The sequence below is a fragment of the Pleurodeles waltl genome, chromosome 6 (genome assembly GCF_031143425.1).
Source record: "Pleurodeles waltl isolate 20211129_DDA chromosome 6, aPleWal1.hap1.20221129, whole genome shotgun sequence".
Classification (NCBI taxonomy): domain Eukaryota; kingdom Metazoa; phylum Chordata; class Amphibia; order Caudata; family Salamandridae; genus Pleurodeles; species Pleurodeles waltl.
In genome coordinates, this window is record NC_090445.1 from 1,017,867,455 (window position 1) to 1,017,881,708 (window position 14,254).

The 14,254-nt window shown below is 46.5% G+C and overlaps 1 protein-coding gene across 1 annotated transcript in view; it reads right to left on the reverse strand.

The window, feature by feature from the left end:
• The window catches only part of LRRC47 (leucine rich repeat containing 47), a 127,966-nt gene that overhangs the window by 85,337 nt on the left and 28,375 nt on the right, over positions 1-14,254 (reverse strand). The window contains exon 3 of the mRNA XM_069239958.1: positions 11,956-12,072. Within this exon, the coding sequence (XP_069096059.1) occupies positions 11,956-12,072 (117 nt within the window). The remainder of the gene's footprint in view (positions 1-11,955; positions 12,073-14,254) is intronic.

Consider the following 14,254-nt stretch of genomic DNA (forward strand, 5'->3'; position numbering starts at 1 on the left):
TGCTGTGCCATGATTATTTAGGTTTGGCCTGCATGGCTGGTGCCTGTGCGCTGTGCTTGTGAAGTCTTTTGTAATTAATTAAAAAATATATATATTTAAAGGGGTTTAGAGCCCGCCCCTGATTTACCTGAACTTACCACTGGCTCAGTCCAGCATCGCTCAAATGTCTTTGCTTCGGATTGGCCAGCACGTTGCGTCCTTTTTTAATTCTGTTTTTTTCTTCTCTTGCTGCTTGCCCGTCTTGCCTGCGCTGTCTCTTGGACGAAGTACAGCTTCCGGTCACTACCACTGGAGACTGGCCAGTATTCTTGCACTGACGATTCACACTGCAGGCAGTGTACAAGCACTCAATGCGAGTGCATCTGCATGCCCTCTCTCTCTCTCTTCTCCTTGCAGTCTTGCACCCTCTTCCTGGGCAACACCTTGTTTCTTCCCTCAGGTATGCATATACGAGCTGTGATTTGCATTTTCCCTACTCTCTTCCAGCTCATTCGTGCTGCTTTAAACCACCGTCCACTTGCCCCCATGACAAGGAGCTTTTTTCTGAGACATTCCTATAGCCTGAGGCTCCAAGGTTTCACAAAAAAGCACAGTAAGTAAATATAAAACTTCCAAGATGCTCTGTCAGGTCACGATACGACGGCAAGGCTCAGGGCAAATGTGTGTTCTTGAACATGGGAGGCAGTGTTAAATTATAAATAGATGTTGGACTTATACAGGCAAAGCATTATTCGATCACCAATCTGTCCAAGTTTACACAAATTTTGTGCAAAACAGCTCAATAGTTTTTTGGTCAACTTTTGAGAAGATAGCTCTCACTTCAGCCAGGACAGAGTGGTGGGTGATTTAACTATATGGCACTTTCTAGGGCATAGACAACTTTTCCAGATGTCTGTTAGATTAAAATTATTCAATAGATTTAAACACAGGTGTGCATGAGATTCATGCCCGCACCTGTTATCCTTCTGAGGTTTTGGTGAAAATCTGCACAGTAGATTTTAAAATATAAACATTTGGAATAAGTAATAATATTGGAATGGAGACTGTAATTTGCACTCAAATTCAGTCTTCCGCATGTCATTTACTCTATGAGACTAGAGACTTTATGGCATGACAGTTTTGTGAACAAGATCGTTCACAGGCATGCTGGGGTTCTTAAACCTTAGCTTAGTAGCTGCAAACCTTTCACAAGGAAGGGACAATGAACTGTGTTTATTGTCCTTTCCTTGTGAATAGGGCGGGCCATGGGGTGACGAACAGTTAGGGGAGTGCACTGTGCATTCCCCATGTATGTTTAGCCGACCGTCTCGGGCCAGCCAAGCATACATGCGCAGAAGCCTGTCTCCAGCCCGGCAACACAGTTGTCTATATCGACTTTTTATATCTTTTTTTTATATCTTTATTATCTTCCTCTATATCGACTTAATGATGGCACCAGACATTGGTTCCTTGTTGTAAATTTACTTTATAGAAGAACAGTTGGATGCCTCTTGTTGCATAGACATGGGGCAGCCATGTTTTAATCGTACTCTGGAATTCCTAGTGACTGGACATATTTACTGTAAGTCTGGCAAGTAAGCAGCTTCTTTTCTTATTCTCAGGCCCTTCATTTAATATTTATCAACATTAGAAGCAAACAGTGTGGTCAGTGCTTTCTAAGAAGTGCAAGGGATCCCTGGCACTAATAGGGGTCTCGCACCCCCGAGACCTCGAGCCCTCCCCACCCCCCTGCCACCCCCTAAAGGTGGCAGGACCCCCCTCCCCACCCCTACCCCCAACATCGCAACCCAGACACACACAGTACACACATGCAGACACCACCAACACACATACCCGCACACATATAAAAAAACATGCCAACAGCCACACACACAGACATACACGCACACATCCATTCAGACATACAGACAGACAGACACGCACACATTTCCAAACACAACACACCCTGCGCATGCACACACGCCCTCACACACCTCCTCTACATACTCACACGTACACCTCCATGCACGCACACAACACACAGCACACAGCACCCCCCACCCCCAACGGACGATCAACTTACCTGGTCCGTTGATCCTCCGGGAGGGGATGGGATCCATGGGGGCTGCTCCGCTGCCAGCACCCCGTCAACAGAACACCGCAACGCCGAATCACGGAACGTGATTCGGTGGGCAGTGTTCTGTTGACGGGCGGTGGAGGTGGAGCAACCTCCACTTCCCCGCCGGCCGCCAGTATGGCTGCTGGCGGCTCTCCGTTCGGAAAAGGACAGAGGGCTGCCAGCAGTCATAATTCGTTGAGCGGAAAACCGCCTGCACTGGCGGTCTTCACCACGGCGGACCCTCGGCAATCTTGCAAAAAGACCGCTGAGGTTGTAATGACCACCATATTCTAGTTGCAAATTCCTTACCTTAGAATTTTCCCCAGGCGTCAGACTGGGTCCGGAGATTTTTCTTCAAGCAATACCCTTGCTCGTCGGTCAACTCTGTGGGCGTCATTGGCGTTGTAGTCGCTGTGATGACGTCAGTAGTATACAGACGCCGCCTTCGCGCAGTGGTGTCAGTTTCTTTGAACGACTTTCCATGCCAAAGTGCAGAGTCGTTAAGAACACTGAGAATGGTGTGCCACAGCTAAGGACCTGAAAGGGGAATCCTTGTCCCTAGAAATCAGTTCGCAAGCGGGGAGGATGGGTGGGCTGTAAGGAATCTGCAACTAGAATATGTCTCCACCAGATATTTTGTTACTGAAAGTAAGTAACTTGTACATCTGATATAGATTTCTAGTTGCAGATTCCTTACCTTAGAATAGATACCCAAGCAATGCCACCCTCGGAGGTGGGCTGTGAACTAAGATCATACTAGGAAGTCTTGCAGGACAGAATGACCAAAGTAGCCGTCCCAACGGACCTAACTGTCCAGGAAGAAGTGTTTAGCAAACGTGTGCAGGGACGCCCACGTAGCTGCCAGGCAGATATCCAGGACATGAACTCCACGTGTTAACGCAGTGGAAGCAGCAGTTGCACTCGTGGAATAAGCACGCAAGCCCTCAGCGCATTGCTTCTTGGCCAAAGCATAGCACATTTTGATGCAAAGAAGCACCCATCGAGAGATGGTACACGCGTTTGCACTGCCTTCCCTTTTTTCGCACCCACATACCCAACAAAGAGTTGATCGTCCACCCGGAAATCTTCAGTACGATTAAGATAGAACGCCAACGCTCTTTTGGGTCCAGGCGGTGGAGTCTTTCCCCCTCATGAGAAGGATGTGGGGGTGCATAGAAAGTAGGCAGGGTGATGGACTGGCCTACATGAAAAGGTGTAACCACCTTTGGACGGAAGGAAGCCTTAGTGCGCAACACCACTTTGTCAGGGTGCACAGATAGGTATGGAGGTTTAGACGAAAGGGCTTGAAGCTCAGTCACCCTGCAAGCAGAGGTGATGGCAACAAGAAAGACAGTTCTGAATGTGAGGAGCAGCAAGGGGCAATTGTGCAGCGGCTCAAAGGGAGTACACATTAAATAAGTAAGGACAAGACTGAGGTCCCACTGAGGCATGATAAATGGAGCGGGAGGAAATAAATGGGTGAGGTCTTTTAGGAATCTACTCACAATAGGAGATTTAAAATCTGAGGGCTGATCAGGTAACCTAAGGAAGGACGAAATGGCAGATCAATACCCTCTAAGGGTGCCCAAAGCAGAGTATTGCTGGGCCAAAGAAAGAATGAACAGAAGAACCTGGGATAGAGGGGCAGAGAGGGGATCAACAGATTTGTTAGTGCACCATGCCACAAATTTATTCCAACAATTGGCGTATACAGTTTTGGTGGAGGGACGCCTGGCTGCCAAGATAACATTGCTGACTTCGGGTGGAAGATCAAAAGTCGTCAACTGGTGCTGCTCAATCTTCACGCAAGAAGGTGGAGGTTGGACAGATTCAGGTGAAGGACCGTCCCCTGTTTCTGCGACAGAGGATCTGCCCGAAGAGGCAGTCTGAATGGAGGGTCGATGGACATGCTCAATAGCTCTGGATACCATACTCTCCGTGCCCAGTCTGGAGCCACCAAGATTACTTGGGCCCAGTCATTCCTGATCTTCTTGAGAACTCTAGGCAGAAGTGGTATAAGTGGAAAGGAGGCCAGAGTTCCAGTCAAGACAAAAAGCGTCTCCGAGCGAGTGCCGCCTTGGAAACTCAAACGCGCAAAACAGCTGACATTGAGCTTCTCTGTGGAGGCAAACAGATCTAACCAAGGCACTCCCCACTGCAGAAAGAGACCTTGTGCCACCTCCGGATGGAGACCTCATTCGTGATAGGCTGTGCATCGACGGCGGAGTTTGTCCGCTCTAGCATTGAGAGAACCCGCCAGATGATGAACCACCAGGGTAATGCCCTGATGTTCTAGCTATGTCGAGAGGCGTAGTGCCTCCTGACAAAGGGTCTAGGACCCTACTCTGCCCAGTTTGTTGCAGTACAACATGGCGGTAGTACTGTCTGTGAACACCTGCCCTACTTTCCCTTTGCAAGAGGGAAGAAATGCTTTGAACGCATGCCTGATCGCCCGGAGCACCAGAAGATTGATATGGAGCCCAGACTCCGCCGGAGACCAGAGGCCTCTGCTCTCCGCCTCTTCCATGTGGCTGCCGCAACCGAGAAGTGACGCATCTGTTACTATAGATAAATCTGGTTGGGGATGGGAGAGGGATCTGCTGTGGACCCGATGCAGATTTGAAATCCACCACTACAGGTCTTTCGCAGTCCCCTCTGAGATCTGGACCATGTTGGAGAGATTCCCCTGATGCTGCACCCACTGGAACTTCAAGTCTCACTGCAGAGCCCGCATATGCCATCTGGCATGTGTTACTAGCAGGATGCAGGAGGCCATGAGGCCCAGCAGCCTCAAAGTCAGTCTCACCGAAACCCAAGACCGAGGCTGAAAGATCGAAATCATATCCTGAATGTCTTGGACTCACTTTTCAGGGGGATAAGCCTGAAACTTCACTGTGTCCAGAACAGCTCCGATGAAGGGGAGCGACTGAGATGGAGTCAGGTGTGACTCTGGCACATTTATAGTAAACCCTAGCATGTGCAGGAGGTTCGCCTTAGTCTGAAGGTGGGAGACGACTTTCTGGGGCGAGTCTGCCTTCAACAGCCAGTCGTCGAGGTAGGGGAAGACTGACAACCCTTGCTTGTGCAGATAAGCTGCAACCACTGCCATCACTTTTGTGTACACCCAAGGGGCGCTGGTAAGGCCGAAAGGGAACACAGTAAACTGAAAGTGCTTGTGACCTACGACAAATGGTGGGTAACGTCTGTGGGCAGGCAGGATGGGGATGTGGAAATAAGCGTCCTGCAAGTCCAACGCTACCATCCAGTATCCTGGGTCAAAGGCAGACAGAACCTGAGCCAGGGTGAGCATTTAGAATTTCTCCTTCTTGAGGAAGTAGTTCATGTCCCGAAGGTCTAGGATAGGACGTAAGCCCTTGCCCTTTTTCAGCACCAGAAAGTAGCCAAATGATCCTCTGGAAGGTGACTGAAGGATGGGGGCATGTCTGGTGGAGCAGATTCGAAAGGGAGTGAGTAGCCCTTTCGAATGATCTGCAAAAACCCAGCTGCCCGTAGTGATGGATTCCCAGTGGGTCAGATGATGGCGAATCCTGCCGCCAACTGGATAGGAGTGAGGGGACAGACTAGGAGGGTTTGGAGGCTGCAGCGGGGGCAGAGGTGGACTGGACAGACCCCTGGTTCCCTGTCCCACACCCACGTGGTATTTCGCGTCCCCGGCCATGCAGAGGCTGGACAGCATGGGTGGCACGGTGGCTGGGCAGAGGACGCGACAGGGAGACGCTTCTGTGGCCACAAAAGGGGCAGAAAGCGGACTGCAGGAAGGCGAGGGGCAGAGGAAAGACCAAAGGACCGAGCAGTAGCCCGGGAATCCTTAAATCTCTCCAAGGCAGAGTCCACCTTGTCTCCAAAGAGACGGGAGCCATTAAAGCGTATGTCCATGAGGGACTTTTGGACATCCCCCAGAAAAACCAGAAGTACACAACCAGGTGTGGCATCTAAAGGCCACCGTCGTAGCAACCGATCTGCCCATTGAGTCAGTCATGTCCAGCCCACAACGGATTGTGAACTTTGCCGCATCTCTCCCATCGTTCACAGCTTGGTAGACGACAGCACGGGCCTCCTCCGGTATCTGCGGCAGGACTTGCGAACTGTATCCCACTAAGAGTGGGATTAGCGGCCCAAAAGGCATGTGGTGTTCGCAGACCGCAGCGCGAGACTGGAGGAAGAAAACAACTTCTTACCAAACTGTTCCAGCCTTTTTGATTCCCTATCCAGGGGTGCGGACGGGAATGCGTCTGAAGAAGAGGAAGCCTAGATGACCAGACTCTCAGGCGTGTGGTGTTGGGACAGGAATTAAGGGTTGTTAGGAGCGGGCAGATGGCGGCGCGCAATAGTCTTATTCACAGGAGCCCCTATGTTGGGTTTGAACCAAGTACCCAATAGGACATCGGTGAGGGCTTCATTGAATGCCAAAAGGGGTTCTGATGTGGAAGCTCCTGGCTGAAGCACCTCCATCAGGAGATTGGACCTGACCTCTATAGTAGGAAGCTCAAGGCCAAGGAACTCGGCTGCCCTACTGACCACCGTACCATCAGTTGCTCCCTCTGCCGTAGCCACGGTAGGAGGAGACAGCAGGCCAGCGTCTGGAGAAGTATCCAGACCAGTGGCGTCGCCCAATTCCTGAGCCCAGTCCAAAGATGGTTCATCCTGGTATTCATAAGGGTCCAGGGACCCCTTCAATCCCTCCCCGAATTCGGACTCTTAGGAAAAAGGGTCCGAATCGGACCTAGGACGAATAGGCCCCATTGAAGACAAAGGTGGCGTCGGCAGACGCCCCTCCGACTCAGAGTCGTCGGGGATAAGGATCAGGTTGACATCGATAGTGGGCACTACCGACCTCGGGAGCATCGACAATCGACCCGGCACCGGGTCTCAATGGAGCGACCAGTGATGGTGCGGATCCGCAAATGGATCAGGAGGGGACCTCCGTGGCCAGAGCCAAAGCCACCGGCGCGGAACCCGAAGGCCCCTCCACCGAACCCCTTGGGCCAGAAGGTGCCCTATCTGGGCCGGTCCGCCCAAAGATGAGGCTCATGGCCTCATAGAGCTCTTTGGGTTGGGCAGGGGTCACTCTGGCTCCGGAAAAGTCAGGGAAGAACGGAGCGGACCCAGACGCAGGCTCCGAGGATGGAGGCCTTGAGCGTCTATGCTGTTCCTGCATCGCATCAGCCGAGTGACGGAGTGGTCGGAGAGCGATGGGACCTCATCGACTTCTTATTCTTCTTACCTGCACCCGAAGATTTCGAAGACAACGAGTGGTGATGGCTCCGTGATCGGTCTCGAGACCTTCCTCTCGATCGAGACCAGGGCTTACGCTAAGTCAAGTGCCAGGCCACCATGAGTTTGAAGGATCGCTCCCTCAACGCCTTCAGGTGAATGGCCCGGCACTCGGAGCACGACTTCAGGTCATGGTCGCTCTCTAGTCACCACAGACAAAACTGATGCAGATCAGTCACCGACATCGTGTGGTGGCAGTCCTCGCACGGCTTGAAACCGGACATCCTTGACACACCAAATATCTCACAAAAACTCGACAAAATGGTCAAAGTCGGTCAAAAAGAGACCAGGGCAGCTCTTCTCTGGCTCAGCGCGTGGCACAGAAAGAAAAGAACTGACATCACTGCGTGAAGGCGGCGTCTATATACTACTCCCGATGCCAACAACGCCTGTGGAGTCAACCAACGCCACCTACCGACTCGCAAGGGTATTGCTCGAAGAAAAATCTCCGGGTCCAGACTGACGCCTGGGAGAAATTCTAAGGTAAGGAATCTGCAACTAGAAGTCTCTATCAGATTACAGTTTTTAGGTCTTTTTACTGATTTTTTGTCAGATTATAATCAGCAAACAGACCCCATTTTAGTGTATAGAAGAACTTCAATCGAAGATGGCGAACAGGTCATGTTTAAGGAAGTGTATAACTGTACCTAAATAAATTCTATTAGACTCTGAAAAGTGTGCCATAGGATAGCATGACCAAAACCTCTGTCCTGGGCAACTGAAACCATAACAGGGTAAGACACCTCAGTCACAAAATAGAAATGTTGAAAGTGACAGTAAAGTAGTCTGAGCCATACAAGGCCCTGAAGCAGGAGAAAACTATTAAATGGATTGTAAGCCTTCAAGCTGTTAGGCAGGCTATAGATGCATAGCAGACTCATTAGTTTGAGTAAAAAACAGGCTAGCATCCCTCTAAAAACAAATGGCGTGCAACACTATCAAGGAACTGAGGGCACATCACTGACACATTCTGACTTATATAGAGGCGAGAAAAAAAAAAGTTAACAGTGCTATTTGCGTTCAAAGCATACTGAATGAAAAGCGGAGTAGTCACCTAGAGTGTGAATACTCCATGGAATAATGGGAATCTTTTGACACAGGTCAAGAATCAACCTTTCCTGAACACTTACCTTTAACTGAAGTCAAGTATGTCGGATCTAGTCATTGGAGCCACCTGTCAAACCTCCCTAACTTTCACAGCTAGGCCTTTCCCCCTAAAATAGAAAGCCCTTTTTTGGATATTTGGGTAGTTTGCGTATAGCCAGCCATAGTATATTTCCACATAAGATGCCCATGCCAAATCTGCGTCCTTTTGTTTGCAACATCCTGGGAATTCCAACTTTACCCAAGGTTTGTGGGTTTCCCTGAATGGGACTATCAAAACAGCCAATATTTAGCAATTTTCTTTGCTTGGGGGTGGGGGGGGGGGGGGAATAGCAAAAAAGTGCTGCACAAAAAAGCTTCAGTTTTATTCCCTAAAAATGGCATCAATAAAGGGTTTTCTGTGCTAAAGTCACCGCTTTCCCAAGCGCAGAGCTGAATAAAAAAATAAATAAAATTAAACACAGTTTTGGCATTTTTTCAAATTTTTACAGTTTGTGATGGAAACCAGTGTTAAATCAATGTGTGATCCAGGAAAGCTATATATTTTTGACAACATTCTAAATTCTGCCAGGGATCATTTGTGCAGATCCCTTAAAGTTTTCCCAAAGAAGATAACTGTTGAAACACAAAAATATTGAAAATGAGTACCAAAAAAATGATCATTTGTTAACAGCATTTTCATTTGTAACTTCTGGTCATGACGGGCAATTTACAAAAGCAATATACCATTATGTCCGCTAAACCCTTCTGGAAGTAGATCTATAAAGAGTTTGTAGGTTCTCCAAGAACCCGAAGTACCATAAGCCAACAACTTAAATAAATCTTCCAATGGTTTTTATTGAGTACCAGGCATGGAGCAATTCATATGGTAAAATATATAGAGTGAAAAATGAGTTTCAAAGAAACCTATGTATTTCTAAAATAGACACTGGATACTGAGTTTGTGAGCCATGGTTATTTGTACATCTCTGAATTTGTGGGTGCCTAATACTACCATGTGATTCAGAGGGCATCTATCAAAATGTATTCTTTCTTACACACTGCCTTACATTCGAAAGGCACAAATGCAAATAAATACAAATTGTAATAACAAATGTTATACTATTCTGTATTCCCATGTGTCTCCCGATAAAAATGGTACCTCACTTGTGAGGGTACGCCTAGGGCTCACAACAGAAAAAGGCCCCAAAATGCAACATAGACACATCACCTTTTTCCACTGAAAACTGACCCTTTTTTGCAGTGCAGCTGGCTGTGGATTTAGTTCAGCCGGCACCTAAGGAAACTTAGCAGACCGGTACATTTTCGAAAACTAAACACTAAGGGACTCCAGGAAAGGGTGACCTGCATGGCTCTCATAAGGTTTTCTTACCCAGAGGCGCTTTCAAACCTCACACATTGACTAAAAAACACATTTTCCTCACATTTGTGATGGAAAGTTCTGGAATCTGCAAGACGCCACAAATGTCCTATCACCTACCATTCACCCAAGTCTTCTGATAAAAACTGTACCTCACTTGTGTGGGTAGGCCTAGTGCCTGCAACAGGAAAGTCCCCAAAGTACAACGGGGAGACATCAACATTTCCTGTCACAAAAATGATCTGATTTGGGGCTAGTGGTGTTTTTAGATGGGGATCGATAACCACCCAAGGAAATCTACCAAACCCAGACATCTCTGAACACAAGACACCCAGAGGAGTCCAGGGTGTTATGCCTTGCATGAATATCACAACGTTTTCTTACCCACAATACCCTGCAAACCTCAAACTTTGCATAAAATAGCACATTTTCCTTTCATTTCTTTGACCTAAACGTCTGGAATCAGCATGACTCGATAACATTTTTACCTCACTTAAGTGGCTGGGCCTAGTACACATGACAATAAGCATCAAACCAAGGTCAATGGGAGTCTTACGGATCAACTCATTGACCCTTGTTTGATTTGGCCCTGTCAGAGGCAACAAGCCAATTCCCACAAGTGGGATAGCATTTTTATTAGGACAAGCAGGGGAATGCTGGGTAGTAGGCGTTTTGTGGATTCCTGCTGAGTCTGGAAGTTGATGTCACAGAAATCCAGGGAAAATGTGTGACTTTCGGAAAATGTTGACGTTTGCAAGGCATATCCACCAGAAGCACATCACTCTGGATTCCCCCGGATGCCTAGTTTTCAGAAATGCCTTAGTTAGGTAGCTTTCCCTGCGTGGCCGCAGAGCCAAGGTCCAAACACTGGAGCTACCCTTATTGGAGATTTCTTCACATTGCATTTTGGGGGCTTTTGTATCATGGACCCTAAGACCAGCAACCCTTGTGGCGGAGGGGTAGAAAGACTTTTGCATATCATTTGAAAGGTGAGGTTAGGCCCAATGCGTAGGTGGGCTGTCCCCACCCATTTTCCCACAAAAATATTCCTGGTGTCTAGTGGGCTTTCTGCCTCCCAAGGCAGATTGGAGGTAATGGGGGACAGAAAGACTTTTGGATCTGGTGGAGCACTAGCCCATTGCCCAGTGGGCAGATTGGAGGTAAAACCCTCTAATCTGCCCCCCTCTCTCTCGGGGTATGGCAGAAAGAATTATGAGCTGGGGGGGGAGGAGTAAGGTGGTAGCACTAGCCCATTGCGAGGGGACAGCTTCCTCCTCAAACAATTAGTGCCTGGTGTCCAGTGGGTACATCCCTGGTTGGGGCTCACTCTCCTGCTACTGTGCAACTGGTCAGCACAGAGGGAAAAGAACAGGATGCCAGACTGTCAAAACTCACATACACTGTAACAATTAATTCCCAGTGCCGATACAATACCGTATACGTCACGTTTTACTGCTATAATCAACCAGAGGCTAATGAATGTGTGATGATTAATATGTGAAAGCCACTTACAACAACCAATGGCCAAGGGGGCTTATCCTTTGCCCCTCTTTTGGTATAGACTTTGTAAAACCAGATAAAGCTGTTGCTAGCCAGACCTAAAAAGGCCAAAGACAAATAAGACAAGGAAATGAACTGAGACCTTCTGATGGTCAATATAATGAGTGATAAGGACTGTGAGCCATGCTGCCCTAAAAAAAAATGAAGCATAAACAAATGGAGTAGTGATAAAATGGCAGTGAGTGTTGCAGATAAGAGATGGATGAAAGAAAAAAAGGTGATGTATGGTCAAATACTGCAGTTCAAAGGGAAGGACCCTTTTGTACCAATGATGGAGTGAAAAACACACTTTTGATCAGATTAGAGTACCCTCTATTGTCATGGGATTAAGCACAACCACCAACTAATAAAAGTGAGGAAGGTAGCTTGTAACAAAACCATATGAACGAGGATTAACCAAGGAATAGGACTAGAAAAGAGACATCAAATAAAGGAGACATACTAAAAACGGTATAAGCAGAGTTAAGCGACTTTCAATATCCACTCAGTCCCAATAATGCCAATGTACAGAAGAGAAAAGTAAGGTTATCAAACATACCTTAAACTGCTTGGGAGGCCTGGCGTCATAAAGCAGTGGTCTTTTCACTAAACGGAGATCATGGGTAGCAATAGTGGCAGTCGTCCTTTTCTCACACAAGTCGTCGTGAAGTTTAGTCTAAGAAAAGTTTAAAAGGTGTTTGTGTAAAACAGACTGTATCAAATCAACTTGAAGGCTTCTAATAAACATCATGGTTTGCTTTTGTTTTCCTACAAATTGTGAACATGTGTTGAGCCTCTCAGTGTCAACACGATATTATTCACAAACCATGCCCGAAGAAAGTCATCTTTGACACAAACTATAGCTTGAGAGATCAGAAGCATAAAAATCATTGCGGTATACAGTAGCATAATATTTTAAAGACATTGTTTTATAAATTAGAACAACAATGTTAGTGATCCATGGTTTGTTTTCTAAAATGATAAATGGGAGGGTCTCAGACACCTGTACTTGTTCCTGCCTTATTTGCCGCTGGTTCCGTTAAGTATAAGACTGGATGATTCTGTCCACTGTGCACAGTGACAACATTCCTTAAAGCAAAAAATGAGCTCAAAGACACTACAGAAGAACACATTTTGAAACTGTAGATATAATACAAAAGCCTTCAAAGTTAAGATGGAATACTCCAGATGTGGAAGATTCTACAGCGGGAAATGCATGGGCTGTCCAGTGTTTAGGGTGACCTTGAGTGCAATAGGTGAACAGTAAGGATAAATGTTTTAAATGTATTTGCTGTGCTGGATTTCTGTGTTTACTCTAGAACTCTATTGAGAGAGAGAGTGAGAGAGCGCTATCAGGGAGAAACAGAAGCATTAGATTCTTATGTAGGGTGGTCAGCACCAGCTACAATTGGCACTCTGACATCACTCTGACATTACTCTGGTCAACGGCGTTCCCAACATTCAATTGTTCTAATTTCTACTACTGAAAACGTTACATTTCTAATGAACCATAGAAAAAAAAGTAGGCGATACCCGTTAAGTACCCGTTAATTCTAGCTATGTCTTAATCTACTGCTTTTGGGAGTTTCAGTAATGTGAAAAGTTTTAGCACACAACCTTCATTAACTACTCAATCATTTCAAAATAGTAAAATGTTTCACTGAACAGTCCACACATATACATTATTGTGGGGATTCATAGCTGGATGAAATCGAGCCCGTCACTCGGACTGGTTCTGAGAATGTTGCATATGCAGTTAACCAATCACCACATCACTGGGTGAGCTGAAACTTTACAAGTCCATTTAGGCCTGCCTAGTTGCTCCCGCTGCCAGGATAATTTGAGCACAATTATTTGCAAATAAGCTAACTGCTGTAAAGGAGTTTTTCTGTGGCTGCTGTTCATTCTTTACTTCTGGAAAAAAAATCTCAGTGCAAGTGTCGCCTTTATGAAACCCAGATCTTTCATATACATATTTCTATATCACATTATTCATTTCAAACGGGTTATTGTAAAAAAAAAAAAAAAAAAAAAAAAAAAATGACCCCCCCCTTATCACCTCAAACTTCCAAAGAAAGATAAGTCGAGCTTCATAGGATGCCCGGTGGGGGGGGGGGATAAGGGAAGGGGAAACTATATTGAAAAGGGCGAACATTTTAAACTATTTAGGCACAACAGTTCTAACATAAGTTGGAAAGATCACCTTTTAAAGAAATCACAACAAATGGTAAGGAATACGGAAGCAATCATCCGTTTTGCAACACTTTTAAAATCATAAACCATTGTTAGAGATGATAACATTGTTTAAGACAAAGTGTGTCTTGGCTGCTGCCTATGGGGCTGGTGTCTGGGGGTCCCAAAATGTGGATGTGATGCAGTGCATAGAAAATGGTTTCGCTCAGATTGTTGGCCATTCCTAAAAATACTGCAAATTTATCAGTCATGAAGAGTTGGGCTTGCCCTTTGTGGAAGACCAGATACAAATTGCCCCACTCTTCCTATGAGTGAAATGTTGGCTGAACCTTGAAGCAAAACTGGTCAGAGAGTGCATTCCAGATTGCTTATCCCTTCAAAATATGAATAAAACTAGAGCTCCCGGAAATGTTTTCACACCCATTATCAACGAAAAGTGATGGTAAAGTCACTGTGAAATCCTGTGACACCGAGTTCTGTATGAATGAAAGATTAAGTAGTAGGGATTAAAGTCTGTGGAGCTGTATATAACCCCTAGTCAATTCGAATTATGCCGAACCATGCTGGTTCTGGTTCGCAAACCCAAGCCGCCATTTTTATTTAATCTTTTTTAGACTGAACCTCATACATTTTAAAGTTGCCTTTCCTGTTCAAGGATCATGAAA